At 43.3% G+C, this 17302-nt stretch overlaps 1 protein-coding gene across 9 annotated transcripts in view; it reads left to right on the top strand.

Moving 5' to 3' along the window:
* Positions 1 to 17302, top strand: part of SH3KBP1 (SH3 domain containing kinase binding protein 1) — a 333390-nt gene that overhangs the window by 226385 nt on the left and 89703 nt on the right. For all 9 annotated transcript variants that reach the window (XM_027533395.1, XM_027533394.1, XM_027533396.1 and 6 more), the window contains one exon: positions 7677 to 7752. In XM_027533395.1, coding sequence (XP_027389196.1) covers positions 7677 to 7752 — 76 coding nt within the window. The remainder of the gene's footprint in view (positions 1 to 7676; positions 7753 to 17302) is intronic.

Here is a 17302-nt window from a genome sequence, read left to right as displayed (position 1 = left end):
ATATACTGTCAGACGTTTGGAGAGCTGCCTTCTATGCTTTTAATGTTGTCTGAATGTACATCCTCCACCTCATTGAGTGCTTAAGGTTTTGATTCGTTCTTTAGCACTGCATTTCCCTAGCATGAGTGGAAGCCTCTAGTACACCTTCAGAAAGTTATTTTGCTTTGACAAAGAGAAAATCCAACCCATCCCATTAATGCATGTATTGGATGGTTCTTTCCAGTTTTTTTAGGGCATGGTCTCCTGAGGTATTCAAAAAGCAAACAAATGAACCAAATGATCAGATCCTGGCAGAAGTTACAGTGCATGATAAATTCTAGAATTTGGCTCGTATTCTCAGGTACATCTTTCCTGCTGATGCACACATGTGTCTCAGAGAGAGAGTGTGTGTGTTTAACATACAAATATAAAACAGACTTCATATAAGCACATTCAGTAAAAGGATAGATACTAACGTTTCTGTTGGACAAGTTGACAGAGTAAACCCTGGAAGATCTAATGGAAGCATCTAAGATGGGATTAGGTGTCTTACAGTCAGAGAAAGTTTGCTGTTTGTCTAAGAGCACAAGAGAAAGATGCCAGCCATGGACAGATCTAGCACGTTGCAGCGATTAGAAGTAAACCCTCAAATTTCTTCAGGACTTTGGGAATTTACATGAATAGCCATTGAGAAACAGTATATATTCTGAGTGTTTTTAAGTAGATATAGTATGGGGTGATGGTGGAGAGTGATTAAAATTTGAGTCTACAGGAGATCCAAAGAAGTGACTTGAATTGGGGAATAGGACCGTTGTCTAGAAAACTTTCAAAATAGTCCCTGTGACAGAAGCTAAGTCCATAGGCTGGGGTCAAAGAGGAAGGGATGAATCTGAAAGCAGGAACTGGGTGGTGGGTTTGATATGGAAAGGTACAGTAAGAGAGTCAAGGGTGGGTTCCAAGTTGTGAGTCTAGGAGACAGAGAGGATGAGGCAAGAGAATTTAGGAAGCAAAGGTGGTAATGTTCTCACCCAGCTCTTCCATAGCTTGCTCATTCTTGCGATGTGTCGACAGGTATCAAAGAAGTGGGATGTGTTCACATAAATTTAGAAAACTCCGAAATAATGTTAAGGATAAAAGTACACTGTAACTACAGGACTTCTTCGAGCCCAAGTATTCTGTGTTTCCCACATTTACCAAATTGTGACATTAGGTGTTGAGGTGCTGAGTTGGTGTGTTGGTGGAACATCTTGGCAACACGTTTTGGAAAATTATTTCAGAACAAGAGAATGGGGTGTGTGTGTGTACACATACATGAGTGATAGTGACCCCTCCAAGTGAGAGTCCTTTGATCATAATAAATAGGAACTTGAGACAATGTGAGGGAGCAAGCAAGGAAGAGTATTTGGAAGTCACAAGCAGAGAGAGGTCCACCAGAAACCTGGCTGAGATTGGGTTCTTCTTTATGGCAACCAATAATTAATAGGAGATTGGAGTCATGTGCATGAGAACGAGGGAGTGAGACAGGGGCCATAGAGGGCCAAGAATAGAATCTGCTGTTATCAGAAACCAGGCTAGAAGAGCTGATATGTGACAGTGACAAACAGCAGGACTCCAAGAGGGGTCTGGATTGTCAAGGAGGACAGCTCCTTTCATGTAGCTCTTGTGATGTGGTAGGATGCTAATGGTAAGGCAAAGGCGGAGGAGATGTCGTCCCCAGATTTCTGGCTCCATTCAGTGAGCACTTCCTGACCCTTTACTTTGTGGAGATAAGAGAATAATTAACATCTAGGCTTTGCTCTCAAGGAGGGCACTGTTTCTGAAAAGAAAGAAGGAGAAAAGCAGTTAAACTTCAAATACTTCTAAAGCAGCTGTGAATCTGACAAGGTCTTTAACTCTGGTTGGGCCGGGAGGTTTCATGTTACTTGACTTATCACTAACTTTTCAAGACAGCCAGGGAAATACACATTATGTGAATAATTGTAAGTCTTAAGCTGAACATCATAATCAGAAGATTACTTTTTACATTTTATCTTCTCTTGTAGCCAAGTTTGAAAGAGATTCACATGAAGCATGTCCCTTTGGAGATGTCAGAATTAACACAGTGGTATGTGAGGTATTTCGAAAGTAACCTCTGTCCCTAGGATGGAGGTCCAAATATATATTTTTCCTACTGCACTATGCATTTGATTTTTAGAATTTTGAGTTGTATTTTATTCTGGCATATCTTCTGTTGAGATCAAGTCATTTAAGCTGAGCCAGTCAAAGGTGGGTGAATTGACAATTGTTAATGTAAATTTCCCAGCAAGTTAAAAAAAAAATCTTCTATTAAAAGTGCACAGATGCTCTGTTGTATGGACACTCTTTTGTACTAGTTCTCTTCCGGCTCAGACAGTAGCTGGCTGCTCACAGGGCTTCTGCCCTGCTCCTGCCTCTCCCTGCTGAGCACCGAGAAGACTTCATAATATCATCAGTCATAGATGTTTGTGAAAGGAGCCTGTAAGAATAAATAAAAAAGGTAACAGTGAGTTTAACTAGCAGTTTATATATCTCTCTGAGTTATGGTGGGAAAGGAAAGCTGAAAGGTTGTGGATATGGTCATATACAGACACTGTTTTGTCTCTCTTCTCATCGTGACCTCCCATGGCCTGTATCTTGACCAGGATTTGGGCTGACCATGCAATGGGTGGGCACCCCTCAACACACCACTCTGGAGAACCCAGGGAATTGCTGATTCAGTGTTTGCAGGGACATTCAGCATCCTCTTGCCTTTTCGTCTGCTTCACTGCTTCATGTGTTTTGGATTTAATAAATCTGTACTGAACAGAAAGGGAAAGTACTGTCAGATACTAGTGTAATAAAATTAATGCCTTCAAAGAGCCATCCTTAATCTTGTATCTCACCAGCTTTTTGAAACGTCATCTCTTGTGTTTGGCTTTGTGTAAACACTTGAATGCTGTCTCCATTTAGCTCCTCAGAAGATCACCCTTTCCTAGAATAGCCGCCAGAAAGCCTAGTCTTCCCACAGTGGGGCTCCACTAACTGCTAGGACGTACAGAGCTCTCTCCCTCCTCCCCTTGCCCCGCCAACCTGGTTGCCTTTGTGATTTCAGTTTTCTGTGATCGTGCTGGAGAAGAGACTTCCAGAGGTGAAACTTAAACTTTCCTCTCCTTAGCGTTGTCCTATAACTGGAAATTTTTTTGCACTCAAAGGAGCTTGCATCTGAATTAGAATAAAGTCAGAGGAGTGATTTTTGTGCTTGGTTTGAGCGGGATCCTGGTCTCAGGCTCCAGCAGTTGCAAAGAGAAACAGATTATTAGTCATGAGGGAACCGGATTCCACTTGAGTCCAATCCAGTGATTGTGTTTCCTACAAGCATTAGTTTCTTCATTTTGGCACAGAAAAGAAAAAAAAAATAACTAACTTCACTAACTGAAATCATATGTGAGTTATCTGTCCTGATGTTCTATTACCAAAATCTTGCTGAGCTGGAAGTGTATATGATGCTCTTACTGTTCACAAAACTCCCCTGAAACTGTGGTTAATACTTTTGTCAAGAGAGCTCACAGGTGAGGGACTTCTGATATTAACTATTCAAAGGACAGAATTTTTTGAATTACTTATTTTTAAAAATCAGGCTTTAATTGGAGTTTAGGGCGTGACAGGAGCGACAGAAGTTGACACCAACTTGGTGATGACTGTGTGTTGAAGATAGTCACCATCTGTAGAGCTTCCCCCTCCATACACGTCAGCTCCAGACATACATCCACTCCCAGACCAGCAGTGGCCTCTGGGTTGGGGGAAGTCAGACCAGAGCACGTGGATGTGGATCCTGGGAAGTCTTTAGCCACAGCACAGAATAGAGGAGGGCACATGGGCTGAGCTATGGAGCAGAGCATGGGAGTCCCTCCTTTGGAAAGTGAAAGTTGCTCAGTCATGTCCGACTCTTTGTAACCCCATGGACTATACAGTCCATGGAATTCTCCAGGCCAGAATACTGGAGTGGGTAGCCTTTCCCTTCTCCAGGGGATCTTCCCAACCCAGGGATCGAACCCAGGTCTCCTGCATTGCAGGCGGATTCTTTACCAGCTGAACCACAAGGGAAGCCCCCCTCCTTTGGAAGGTGCTCGATAAAGTGGGCCCATTTGCAGATCTCTTAGAAGATGGAAGAGCTGCATCCTGAGCAGCATCAGCACAGCCCATAAGTGTAGGGCCTGTACTTGCCCGGCATAAACCATCTTCTTTGTGATACCCAGGAGGGCAGGAACTCTGAACTCGGCTGAGGAGGCCAAAAGTGGAGATCCTGGATGCTCATCCACATCCTCTACTGCCTGCTAAGTGGATGAGAGATGTATGGATACAGTTCCCCAGTTTTTCCATTCACATAAACCTGCATGGTGGCTGACCTTCAGTTACATAGGACCCTTGTGTGCACTGGAGCTGGGCATTGTTCTCATGATGTGTGCCCTTTAAAATCTAGGGTTTCCATTCATGTTTAGTCCAGATGTTTTCAGAGGTAGGGGAAGCTAGAAGTCTGGTGAGAAAGAAGTATTTCACTACCTTTTGTCTTTCTTCTTGTATTTAGAGGAAGAGTAAGGGACAGAGGTTCTCAGATGGGGTATTTGGAAAAGGTGTAGGGTGTTTGGGGTGGACACAGTGATGAAGAACCACTCTAGGCTATTAACTGGGCAGGAGCGAGGGTTGCTAACTTCCCTTGAGCGTGTGAGAGTCTTGTCCAGTGAAGAAACCTCCCACCCCAGATGCCACTGAAGAGCAGCAGGGCTTGGCCTTCCCTGAAGGTTGGTGCAGTCATGGGGATCTACACACCTGGCCTTCAAGGTAGTCTGAGCCCAGGGAGGCTAGATATAGTCTTCCATTTTTGCTTCAAAGCCATCTTACTGTCCATTCATTCATCTGCTATCCATTCATTCAACCTTTCAGTCCTCCTTTGGTGAAGGGTCTCGTGGCCACCTGTACTCCCCTGGCCCCCACCCACCATCTCCCTCAGTGATATTGTCACCTTGTCTGCTCTGTTAAACTTCATGTGTTTTCTGAAGTGACTCATTTGGTGGCAATGACAAGTTCTTATGCCAGTAAGACTGGAGAAGGGGAAGGCATTTGGTGGAAGGAGGTAGAGAAGAAAGGAAGAAGAGCAAGAAAGATGTCTTATAATTTGTCTAGGTTCGAGACTAGGCACCCAAGCTGTTAATCCCAGGAACAGGTAATTGGTTAGTGCTAATGGAATCCTTTTACATCGAGGTTAGTGGTTGTCACACTTGAATGTACATCACAATGCCGTGGAGGGTGTGTTCAGACAGAGACTTCCAGGCACCATCCCCCGGCTTTATGATTGAGAAAGGCTGGGCGGGGCCTGGGAATTGGCCTTCCTGACAGTCCGCAGATGAGGCTGGTGCCACGGGTCTGGGAGGCAAACTTCTCTAGGTCTGGGTCCTAGAGAAAAGAGAGGTTCCTGGAAGACCAGGCTGATCGGGGAGGAGCTGGCATTCCTCTCGACCTTTAGTCAGGGCCCATATGAGGAAGAAGAAAGAAGTTAAGATGTAGCACCCCCAGAAGATGACAGCCACGTCAGCTTCACCACCACCCCAATTCTGGGATCCATGCAGAGGCCAGTGTGCTGTATTTTCTGAAATACAAAGAAAAAAAAATAGAGTAATCTTTGCTTTCTTATATCTTTCTGTTCAGAAGTAGGTGTATTTAACTGGTGGCCTTTCTTGATGTCCCTTAGCTTGGTAAACTGGGATATCACTGGTAAACCAAGACATCAGAGCTGGAGGGCCACAATTCCTTTCATTACCAAATAAGGGGGAGTCATAAAAATACACAACCTGTGAAGGCTTCTCTAAAGGAAGGCATCTGGCTTAAGGCCCAAACCATTGGATGTCTGATTTTTTCAGGAGTGGAAGCCAAGTCAGGATTGGGCATTATGTTTACTGCTCTGTTTTCCTAATTTCCTCTCTCTACTGTCAGCAGTAACTAAAGGATTCATTGTTTTTTTTTTTTTTTTTTCTTCTTCCAAATTTGTTGACAATAGTGTTGCTTGATTCTGGTCCCCAAAAGGGAAAACCAGAGAAAGGGAGAGAGATTCTGTTGGAAGTGTGAGCAGGAATGCGGCTAACACTCTGAGAGCCTCTATTTTTATTGTCACTTCCTGACGTTTCAAGATAATTCTAAGAACAGTTTTTCATCAAATGTGACCTTATGGCCAAATAACAACCAGCTTTTTTCGTCCTTGACGTTTTGTCAGAATCACACCATGTTATTAGTTTGAGTACTTAGCGGTGGTTGAGGAGCGGCATAATATTTGGGGTTTCATTTCTTATCCAATATAGAAAGCCCCGTGGCACTAAATAAAAATGTCACCGTGTAAAATTTAAAGGCTTTCTGTCACAAATGTTTTTAAAAATTCATGAAGGGCTGAGGATTAGATTTATCTTACCCTCTTTCTGTGATATATTCATATTTAATGTTAGTTTCAGCATTTGAAGCATGAGGAACTTTTTTGAATGAAAAACTGTGGTGAACCAGTTGTATCTGAAGAAGCAGGCCACAGGGTGGTGTTTGAATCGTGCAGTTTACTCCCCTTCATGTGTTCAAGGGGGCCGATATGCTTGGTTTTCCCAGTGGCTAGACTTCTGCCTGGGAAAAGCCCTCGTTGCTGGAGAGGTTGCCACACGTGGCTACTTGGCTCTGACAGCTGTTTCCCTGCGTCAGGGGCTGTTTTCCTTGGGCATTAATCCCCAGCACACATATGTGACGGCGGAGGAGCAGAGTGGGGCCAGACCTCCTCTTTGGAACTCTTGTTTTTCTTCTTTGTGGCTTTGAGTCGCTGAGTTGCCTGTGTTTGGGGGACTATCTTTAGTCAGAGACAATATCCAGTCTTCCCTGTGGAGGGTCCAGAAATAATGAATGACAATAGAATTAGCTATGAATGAAGAGAAGAAAACGAACTCAAACTCATGTATTTTTTAAAAAATTGCTAAGTAGATGTCTTGGGTCTGCAGCATTGGCCTTACTCAAAACCCTGGAGGGTTTGAAAGCTGGTGAGGAGGAAGGGAGCTGTTGGCCCTGCTTGTTCCACCTTCAGGGCAGACAGACCTACCTTGGAGGACACAAGCATGCTTCCTCTCCCCGCAGGTTGGCTCGTAGGTGACTAGAAGGAGACGCAACAAGGCACATTTGTTGTGGACTGTGGCTTCTGCCTGTCCTTCACCTGTCCATCATCAGTCTGTTCTTCTGTCCCTCGATCCCTCCATTCCTCCCTTTTTTCTGTCCTTTTGTGCTCTCCCTCTTTATGCTTTTCTTCCACGCTGCAAATACTTTTAAGCACCTGCTCTGGGCCATAGATTGAGCCAATTTCTCATAAAATGAGGGGAAATGTACCTGTTTTCTCTGCTGAAAGTAATCAATCTTTTAATAAGAGCCAAGGAAGAATGGCAATAAGAGATATGGCTTGCCTACAAGGATAAAGCCCTTTTGAGCTGGTTTTCCGACTTACTTGTCCCTGAGGTCCAGACCTAATTGAAGACAGGCAGCCATTACCTAGAACAGTACCAAAACCTAAGTGTGCGGTTTGGGGGATGAGCTGTGAGCTTTTCGTCATCATGATCTTGATGTTTTTATTCCTTTGTTTAATGCAGAGAATAATCTTGATAAGTAAAAATCATCTTTTCCCCCCTCAGACTATTGGCAAGAAGTTACCTCCAACTGCAGCAACTCCAGATTCATCAAAACCAGAAATGGACAGCCGGACAAAGGGTGAGTTTTCCTTGTTTATCTGTTTTATGTTTGAAAGCAGTGAATGGCTTTATGATCATTGAGCCACTTTTGAAAAATTCTTATATAATCTTAATGGCTTTTTAAATAGCACATTAGGGAAAAAATGCACCCAGATAGGTTTCATTGTGTTCCACCAGTAGGGTGGGCACGAGTTCGATTCAGAACTCCTCGATGGAAGAAGATGCTTTCCTGCCATTTGTTTCTCACCTGCTTGCAGAGCCAGGGCTTATCCATGTATACGTGGATCCATCTGCCAAGTTGAGGAGTCAGGAAGGTTTTAGAAAATGGCAATTCAAGCAGTGTCGAGATTCATAGGCCGTCAAGTCAGAGAGGCTTTATGTTTTAGCCTAACCACTCAACAGACACTCCCAAATCTTGACTCCTCAGCACAGCTCTGTTGTATTCCTATAGTTATAAGTGTCTGTCTTCTGTCGAGCCAGATATGCTCTTCCTGTCATTTTTACCCATCGGTTCTAGTCTCTGGGTCTATATTGATTTTAGCCCATTTTTCTCCTAACAGTCTTTTAAGTATTTGAGGATAATTGCCCCCCCAACCTTCCCAGCGGTCATTGCTCCCCATCCTAGAGTTGTCAGATAAAATACAAGGACGCCCAGTTATATTTGAATTTCACATAAGCAATGAACAATTTTTTGTCTTTAGCATGTCCCATGCAATATTGGTTATTTATATGAAATTCAAATGTAACTGGGCATCCTGTGTTTGTATTTGCTAAGTCTGGGAGCCCTCCACTTCCTTTAGTCATTCTTCCAATAACTGGAATGTTCTGAACGTGCTCTAGTCAGGAATAAATACTGCAGTTCCTTCTAGGGATTTCACTTACTTTTTTTTTCCAGCTTCAGATTTCCTCATGAGGATAATGTAGACAGACTACTAATCTAGTTTGGAAATCCAAAGATTGAGAGAAGCTCTATCATACATATGTGATTATGATTAATGTAAGAACAAGCACAAATGTATTCTTTTAGTTTCGAAAAATATACCAGGAACTCCTTTTTCAGTGCAAAACAGGTAGTTTTGAGAGCCAAGTAAATGTTACTGCCTTAGACATAAAAAATGAATTTATGGGACTGCCAAGCCCCAAATGGTGTTTTAGATAAATACATTCATGGGTGTTATAGGTGCAGCTGTCTTAATGGTTAAGGTTCAGATGAGGTTGACATGCCTTCAAGGTGTTAATGATACAATCAGACTCTGTTTAAGAGGCAGGAAGCTCACTAGACTAACGCTCTAATCCAGCAGGTCCCCAACTTGAGTGTGCCCCAGAGAGCTGGGCCACACCTCCAGAATTTATGAGGCAGCAGGTCTGGGGTGGGGACAGAAATTGTGCTTTTCCAACAAATTCCCAGTTGCTGGAATGCTAATACTAAATCTCCATTTAAACACTAAAACTTTCAAGATTCTTGAAGAGCATCCTGAAACTTTTTTCTTTACATGAATTCAGAGTTAAACTACTTCCATAATGTTTTCTCCGGTTGGACGGTAGCCCATCCTTCCTTCCATTCAACTGCTCATTCTGTAGTTCTGGCCATTAACAAGTTTATCAGTGATCCAGGTTATTAGGCAAGTTTGCTGGAATGGCTGGAGTGGAGGATGGGCAGGAAGGGGGGAAGACACATCAAATCTCAAAGGTAATTGGAATGGGGTCCCTGGGACAGGCTGTCCTCGTGACAGGTGACAACCAGTGGCCTTCACCAACCTCAGTCATGTTTGCAGAAATAAGACTCTGAGAAACAGAGAATTTTTTTTAATGGAAAAGAGTTTCAATAGAAGTGAAAGAAAAATGCCCTATAGATTGTTCCTCTCTCTGCAGAGTAAATAGAAGCTAGGGTGACTTGTGAGTTGGTTTGGGGGAGGCAGAGCTGGGGGAATCTGAGTGTCACTTGTAAGATTGTGACACAGATTAGGACAGTCTGCAGGATATGCTTAAGTGACTCATCCTCAGGCCTCAAGAACTCACACTAGAATAAGAGCATATCCTTGATAGATCTTTTTGTCCTCAGTAATATCTGCAGGCAGGAGACTCAAGTCTTTTTTGGCAGGGTTAGGTGGTGGGTGTGGAAGGAGTTTTAGAGAAGTACTGACCAATAGAAATACTATGTGAGCCACATAAAAGATTTTACATTTTCTGATAGCCACATTAAAAAATAAAAAAAGGAAAAAACAAGAAAAGAAACAGGTTAAAAAAGAATTAGGTGAACTCAATTTAAATATATTTTATTTAGCTCAATATATCCCAAGTATTATCCTTTCAACATGTGTAACCCATAAACAATTATTAAATGAGGTATTTTAATTCTCTTTTCATCTGAATCTTCAGAATCCAGCGTGTATTTTCCATGTATGCCACATCTCATCTTGGCTTAGCCACGTGTTGATTATCAAAAGCCACACATGCCCAGGGGCCACCATATCAGACAGCGCAGTTTGAAAGTGATTCTGGGATCTAAGATGGGCTTCCTGGGCCTGGATTTTAACACAGTTCAGAATGCTCAACTCCCTTGAGCATGTGGGAGAATCCTGACTCTTGCCCACGCCTCTTTCAGTCCCACAAGTATCTATTAACGACGTCTATCACTAGATGCATCACAGAGTGGGGCTGAGTTGTTAATAACGAGTGGTTTTACACAGTGGCGGGGGTGTTCTGCTGAGAGTCAGGAAGCACAGGTTCCGGGACTAGCTCTCTTCTTAGCTAGCTGTGTGACCTTGGGCAAATAATTGTGTTTCTCTGGCCTTGCTCTTCATTGTCTGCGTTGTCTCTGAAGTCAGAGGGTTGTACTCGAGAGAAGTCTTCAGGTCTCTCCCAGCATCTTCACTATCTGATTCAGTTCCAAAAGCTTTATAATTCAGAGTGAAAGCTTTCTGCATTCCAAGAATTGAACAGCCCTTGGGAGAGACAAAAGAAAGATGTGAACAATTGAGTCGGAATATGAGAGGATGTCATTTGGCACAGATGCCATAGAGATAAGTCTGTGTGTAGGTGGTTGGGAAGAATGATCACTGTCAGTGAAGCCTGGAGAGGTTTTTATTGATAGCCATGTTTTCATGGAGCCAGAGCAAGATTGCTGCAGTTTAATCTCACCCCTCACACACTTTCTGGCTTCCATTGTAAAGAGCAAATTCTGGGGGTAATGGTTCTCCCATGATTTCCACGAGGGCCCCTAGTCTACCAGGTAGCCCCCTCCATTTGGAACCTTTTGCTGCTTCTGGATTTTGATGTAGTACCCAAGTTCAGGTGGAAGGACACAGAGGGCTGACCCACTTTTCGAAATGACCCTGAGCTTGGGGAAGAACACAGCCTCCTTCCTCCGGTTGGAAGTCATACCCATAACAACTTGCCCAGCAGTACAGAGGAGAGATGTGCCTTCCCACATAGCTGTCTCCTTAGCGCGTTCAGATACTGGGTTAGCCAAAAAGTTTGTTCAGGGGACTTCCCCAGTGGTCCAGTGGCGAAGACTCTGAGCTCCCAGTGCAGGGGGCCGGGGGTTCAGTCCCTGGTTAGGGAACTAGATCCCACGTGCCACAACAAAGAGTTCATGTGCCACAACCTAAGACTGGGTGCAGCCAAATAAATAGATAAATATTTTTGAAAAGGTTTCTTTGGGTTTTTTGGTAACATCTTACTGAAGAACCCAAGCGGTCTTTTTTGCCAACCCAATACAAGCTCGTGTCACGAGTAAGCATTATGATGATTCAAAAAATATTCAGTGTAGATTGGTATCTTCTGAGAGAAAGTGAAACTCAGCTGATCAGGATTTATTTAAACAACTAACATCATCTCCCCTCCCCCAATAAAGCTTTTATGATATTGAAATTCATCAGAAACGCATGCTGTGGAACAGATTGCCATAATTTTCATAACAAGAGAAAAGCTGTCTAAATATTCATAAATGTAGTGCCCTGAGGTGCCTCCAGCTCACCACATCTGGAGCTCCCCTCTTTCTGACTACAATTGATGCAGATTTGTGGCCTCTGTGGGATAGAAAAATAGCCTGAAGAAAGAGTTCTTTAGCGTCTTCCTGAACAAACAGTTCAGTCTTAGAGATTCAGAGGACCAGTTGAGCAGGTAGGTTAGAGAAAAAATAGTCCTTGACAGAATGTGTACAAAGGTCAGGCTTCTAACCAAACGATGCCTGGGGAGCAAAGGCTAAACTTGCCCTGCTTAACCTCCCCTCACATTATCACTGGACACTTGTACCACCTTTCTGATCACTTTGTTCCTTGACTTGCTGCTTAGGCATTGTCCCTTGTGACGGTGACACCTAGTGCCTTGTGGCTATCATTTATCCCTCACGGTGGGGGCGGTGTCTTCTGCCCACCACCCCCACCATCCAGTCCAGGAAAGTGTCAGGGACTCAGTGGACACTGGCAACAGTGGTGGTGGAGCAGATGGAGAATTAGAAATGATTTCAATTTGCCAGGCTCTGTACCTAACAGAGGCTTGTCAAAGCAGTGTAGTAGCCACGAGTCTCCTTCCCCAAGTTCACAGTCACTGGGAGGGAAAGAACACGTTTGTTGACCCTCGAGCTTATTTCAGATTCCCAGGGGGTCAGCAGTGGTTGCTCTGTGGGACTTGACAGATGCTCATTCTTTCTAGCCTCTGCCAATGCCCAGCCAGCCCAAGAGCTCCTGGTTTAGGCTAGTTTGACAAGGTCACGTTTCTGGGCTCATTGCAACACAGGGACTGCCCACGAACCCTGTGGAGCATTGCACCGAACAAAATCGAGCAGTTACAGATTTGGAGGAGAGGCGGAAGTGAGTGAAATTTAGATGAAGCAGCAGGGTTTTGATACACAAACAAACAAAACAGGGCTGTGTGAGTGGGGCCACATCACAGCTGGTCTGTGAGCTGAACCCAGGTCCTGTGTCTTTGGGAACCACTGATCCACGAGCAGGGCTGTGTCTAGTACCCCTTACAGGAGGCCCTGTGCTGGTCTGTGTCACAGTGACTTGTTTCCTTCAACAAAGGTTGGAACACGTCATTATTACTAATACGATACATAAAAGCAAAGTTTCTGATCGCCTGTGGTCTTAGAGGACAGACTTTCTCAGGGAGTAAAAAAGCAGTAGTCACTCTCTCAGAGAAGGGGCTTCTGGGACCCTTTGCAGCTGTAGCGTGTGTGCTTGGAAGGAATACTATTTCCAGTTCATGTTGCAGCTGGCTGTATCTGCATTTGTATCCGCATTTGCAGATTCTTACTTTCTGAGTCTGAGCTAATTTTCACTTTCTCGCTACATGTTTGATTAGGAGAAAAAAGGGTCACCTCCCCTTACGTTGGGATTTTTCCCAGCCTTGTTGTTGTTGATTCACTAAACTGTTTCCACCTCTTTGTGATCCCACGGACTGCAGCACGCCAAGCTCCCCTGTCCTTCACTAGCTCCTGGAGTTTGCTCAGATTCATGTCCATTGAGTCAGTGATGCTATCTAACCTTCTCGCCTTCTGCCACCCTCTTCCCCTTTTGCATTCACCCAGCCTTACCTGTGGACTCTTTTCATCTCTTTTGCCAGGATAGGTGTTTTTGCTCTTTTATCTTCTCCAAAGCTCGCTCACTCTTGGGCCTGGAAATTTGGGCACATTTGATATGAAATGTGTGTCCTACCCATCCCTTTAGCTTCTCCCACAGCTGATGTGTCCTAAAGCCCTCAGGCTCAGTGTCTCAGGGGTCATTGCTCACCTTAGGAAAGCACCTTTCATCAAATGCTCCCAACACAGATTCAGAGTGGGGGTCTTTCTGCAAGGGTGCCCAGCCTACCCACGCTGCAGATGACCTGGATTTCAAATGCAGTCCTCTTAGAAGACAAAGTGAACTCTCGCTCTGCTGTCCTGGTGGATTCCCTTCCTCCCAAAGACTCGGAGTTTCTCCTCACCTGAGCAGGAGAAGGTGTCCTTGAGAGGAGCCATTGTCTGCTCCATATTAGAGAACAGAAAGGCTTCCTTTGCCTGTCACATTTTGATTTTTTTTTTCTTTTCAAAGTAAGAGAGTAAAAAGTGGCAGAGTTCATATATATGAAATAATTTGAAAGTCATATTCCCATCAACATGCAAGAGCAGAGGGGTCAACTTTTTCGTGACAGAAAGCATTGGGCCAGAGTTGACAATGTAGTGGCAAAGACATTGTGTTTCATTTCCCCGAGTTTAGATATAGACCAGGTTTTCTCCACTTGGGCCCTGTGAACATTTAGACCACATCAGACTTTGCTGGGGGCTGTCCTGTACGGTATTTAGCAGCTTCCCAGCCCCTACGGACTAGATGTCAGTTACCATCTCCCCCCACACTGTGACAACCGTGAACATCTAGGGGCTTTGTGGGTGTCTCATGGGAAGGCAAGTCAACCCAGTTGCGAACTGCTGATGTGGACTTATGCCCCAGGAGGGCACTGCTGTATCTTCTGCCACCAGGCACATGCTGGACACTCAGTATTTTTTGAATAAATGTATTCATCCTACCCCTCCCATGAGTGTTAAAGAGAATAAGTGAAATAAGACTAGTTGTCTGCTTCTTGTCATCAAGAATGGTTGGGAAACCCCACCCCACTCTAGTCAAAGGCCTGGAACATTGTCCAGGCAGGGCCAATGCTATTTTCCTCTTCTAGGAAGGGACCCCAAGTTTCTGCTTTAGGAAGTGATTTCCTCATTTCCGAGTTTCTAAGCCTTTAATCCAAACACATCACTCTGACTCTCTTCCCTGTTGCCTTGTCCAGAGCTCTGCATATACATGCTTTATTTCCTCTTCTTAATGATAAACTCCTTGAGAATCAGATAACTAGTCTTATTTCAGTTTTCCCCAGAACATGATAGAAGTCAAACCCTTATTGCAATTCCAAAGTACAAAACACTCCCGAAAACTAGAAGGCTTTATCACTTCTTGGGTGATAAAACTTGTTCTGGGCTAATGTGAATGTGGGTATGTGCTAAGCCACTTCAGTAGTGTCCAACTCTGCGACCCCCTGGACTATATAGCCTCCCAGGCTCCTCTGTCCATGGGGATTCTCCAGGCAAGAATACTAAAGTGGGTTGCCATGCCCTCCTCCAGGGGATCTTCCCAACCCAGGGATCCAACCCCTGTCTCCTAAGTTTCCTGCATTGGCAGGCCAGTTCTTTACCACTAGCTCATTCATCCCATTTGGGGTGACGAAGCATCCATTTGCTGCAAATTTTTAATGTATTTGATGCTTGGGTATAGCCCCAGATCCCAGCTGGGGATGTTACATATTATATGGTGTGTGCAATGTATTTCCTTTCTAAAATCTGAAAAATTCTGTCCCCAGGGCTTCTGAATAAGGGATTATGAACCAGTAGTGTCTCAGATAATATTTGTCAGTTTAATGAAAGAATTTTCAGATTTTGATGTTGGCAAAAGTAGATACCACTGAGCTTGATATTTTTGTTGTGGTGTCCTCAGAAGAAAAGAAAATCTCTGGTTCTAGGCATGACCTGATACTTTCCATCTCTGCTGAAAGTTCTGGAAGGCTTCCGACCAGACATTGTGACACATGGAGTTTTGATCTTCATGTCCTAAGCTGAGCTCAAAGAATTGTCCTAAATTTAATGTTACTTTCTTGGTGTGTGTATGTTTTCTTTGTTGACATGTTTATTCTGTTTTTCCTGCTATTTTTGTTAAGGTGAGGGTATTTTCTTAAGTTTGTTTGCTTTTTGTACAAATAGATTATAAAGGCAGTTGAAGGGTGTCATCGGGTGTGGTCATGTGAATTAAACTCCTTGAACAATCTGTTTTTAATCTCATGTAAATTTCTAGAAATTTAGAGATTGGCATAATGGGGCTTTTTTGAAAGGGATGTGAATTATGACTGGACTTCTTGGTGTTTCTTGAAATTGCAATGCCAGTCACCACTTATAAGGGGCTCTTGATTGGGAACTGGGCAATTTTTGTTTCAGGGTCCTTGACCCTTCTGATACTGTATACCAGATATTGTATAACACATTTTCTCTGTACCTTTGAATGTATCTGTGTTTTTTTTTTTTTTTTTTTTTCTTTTCTGGAAAGAGTCATTGCTTTTTATCAGATTCTTAAAGGACTCTGAGACAAAAAAGTCTTAAAAACTGACTTAAGGTTTCAGTCTTATGCTAATTTATTAATATTTTTAAATCTTTCTAAAGAAAAAATAGAGACACGATCATCTTAATCACTGGATAAATCGTGTCTTTATTTCTTGATGTGCTTGTGTGTATTCATTCCTATTTGATCTTGGACTAATTAAATCCATCTAATTGATGAATAGATGGAAAATGCCTGCCTCCAAAAATTAATTTCAGTCCTTTACTCTCCATCTCTGTCTACTACTCATTTAAAATTTATAATCTTCCCACGTTGAAAAGGGATTTGGAATTATACCCTTCTTTCAAGACCTATCAAATGCCTGCTCTTTTGTGAACTCTCTCCTGAATATGGTCTTGCCTTTCTCTGAAACACCGTGACAATATTCTGTCATAGTGAGTTGATGCTTATTTGTGTATTAGGTTGGACTTCTGTGTGAGGGTGGTTGGACTGACCTGTATATCACAAGCCCAAGAACTGACAGTAACTTTTTCATGTTGTTGTTAGTCACTAAGTGGTGTCAAACTCTTTTGTGACCCCATGGACTGTAGCCTGCCAGGCTCCTCTGTCCATGGGATTCTCCAGGCAAGAATATTGGAGTGGATTGCCATTTCCTTCTCCAGGAGATCGTCCCAACCCCGGGATTAGATCAAACCTGCATCTCTTGTTTCTCCTGCGTTGTCAGGCAGATTCTTTACCACTGAGACACCAGGGAAGCCCATCTTTTACATGGTGGTAACTCAGTAAATATTTGAATTAAAGTAAGAAACATTTTTATTCCACAGACTAGAAAATTAAAATCATAGTCTCAGTTAATATATTATTTTACATTTGAATTTACTTTTGAATATCTTAAAACCATTGATATAGCCAAACCAGCCTAATGTTCTTATTTCCCAATACTGCTGAGTTAGGGCCTAAATGCCTCAGAATTTAAAACAAAAATTCTTATTTTCAAATATATCATAATAACTTAAAATGTGAGGTAAGTAGTTGTCATGTTTGGTCAGGAGTGTCGTGAGTTTTGGTGCTCATGACCAGAGCTCTGAACGGTCAGAGGTGGCTGGGACTTATGTATAGCCCAGTGTGTTCTTTGATGCCTCCATTATTTCACTGAGATATTTCTGAGGATCTGAGGAGAAGATGGACGAGCCTCACTCTCTAATTTAACCAAAGAGCTCTGTTTTTATTTGTTTTATATTAGAGTTCTAGAATACGTTTAAATTGGCTCTAAGAGTCCTGCTAAAGTTAGCCGAACGCTCCTCTTGGTGCTCTTGGGCCAGCCTCTCTTTCACACCTGAGGACGTGAGGTCCAGAGCAACAGCGGGATTGCCTCAAGTTATGTGCTTGGGAAGTACTGGTTGGGGCCAAACCCAGTCTTGACCATCCTGACTTCTAGCCCAGAATCCTCTCTTCCTGCTTTGCTATCCCATAGTCCTCTACTCTATAGGT

The sequence above is a fragment of the Bos indicus x Bos taurus genome, chromosome X, assembly GCF_003369695.1.
Source record: "Bos indicus x Bos taurus breed Angus x Brahman F1 hybrid chromosome X, Bos_hybrid_MaternalHap_v2.0, whole genome shotgun sequence".
NCBI lineage: Eukaryota > Metazoa > Chordata > Mammalia > Artiodactyla > Bovidae > Bos > Bos indicus x Bos taurus.
This window is presented reverse-complemented; position numbering and strand designations above follow the sequence as displayed.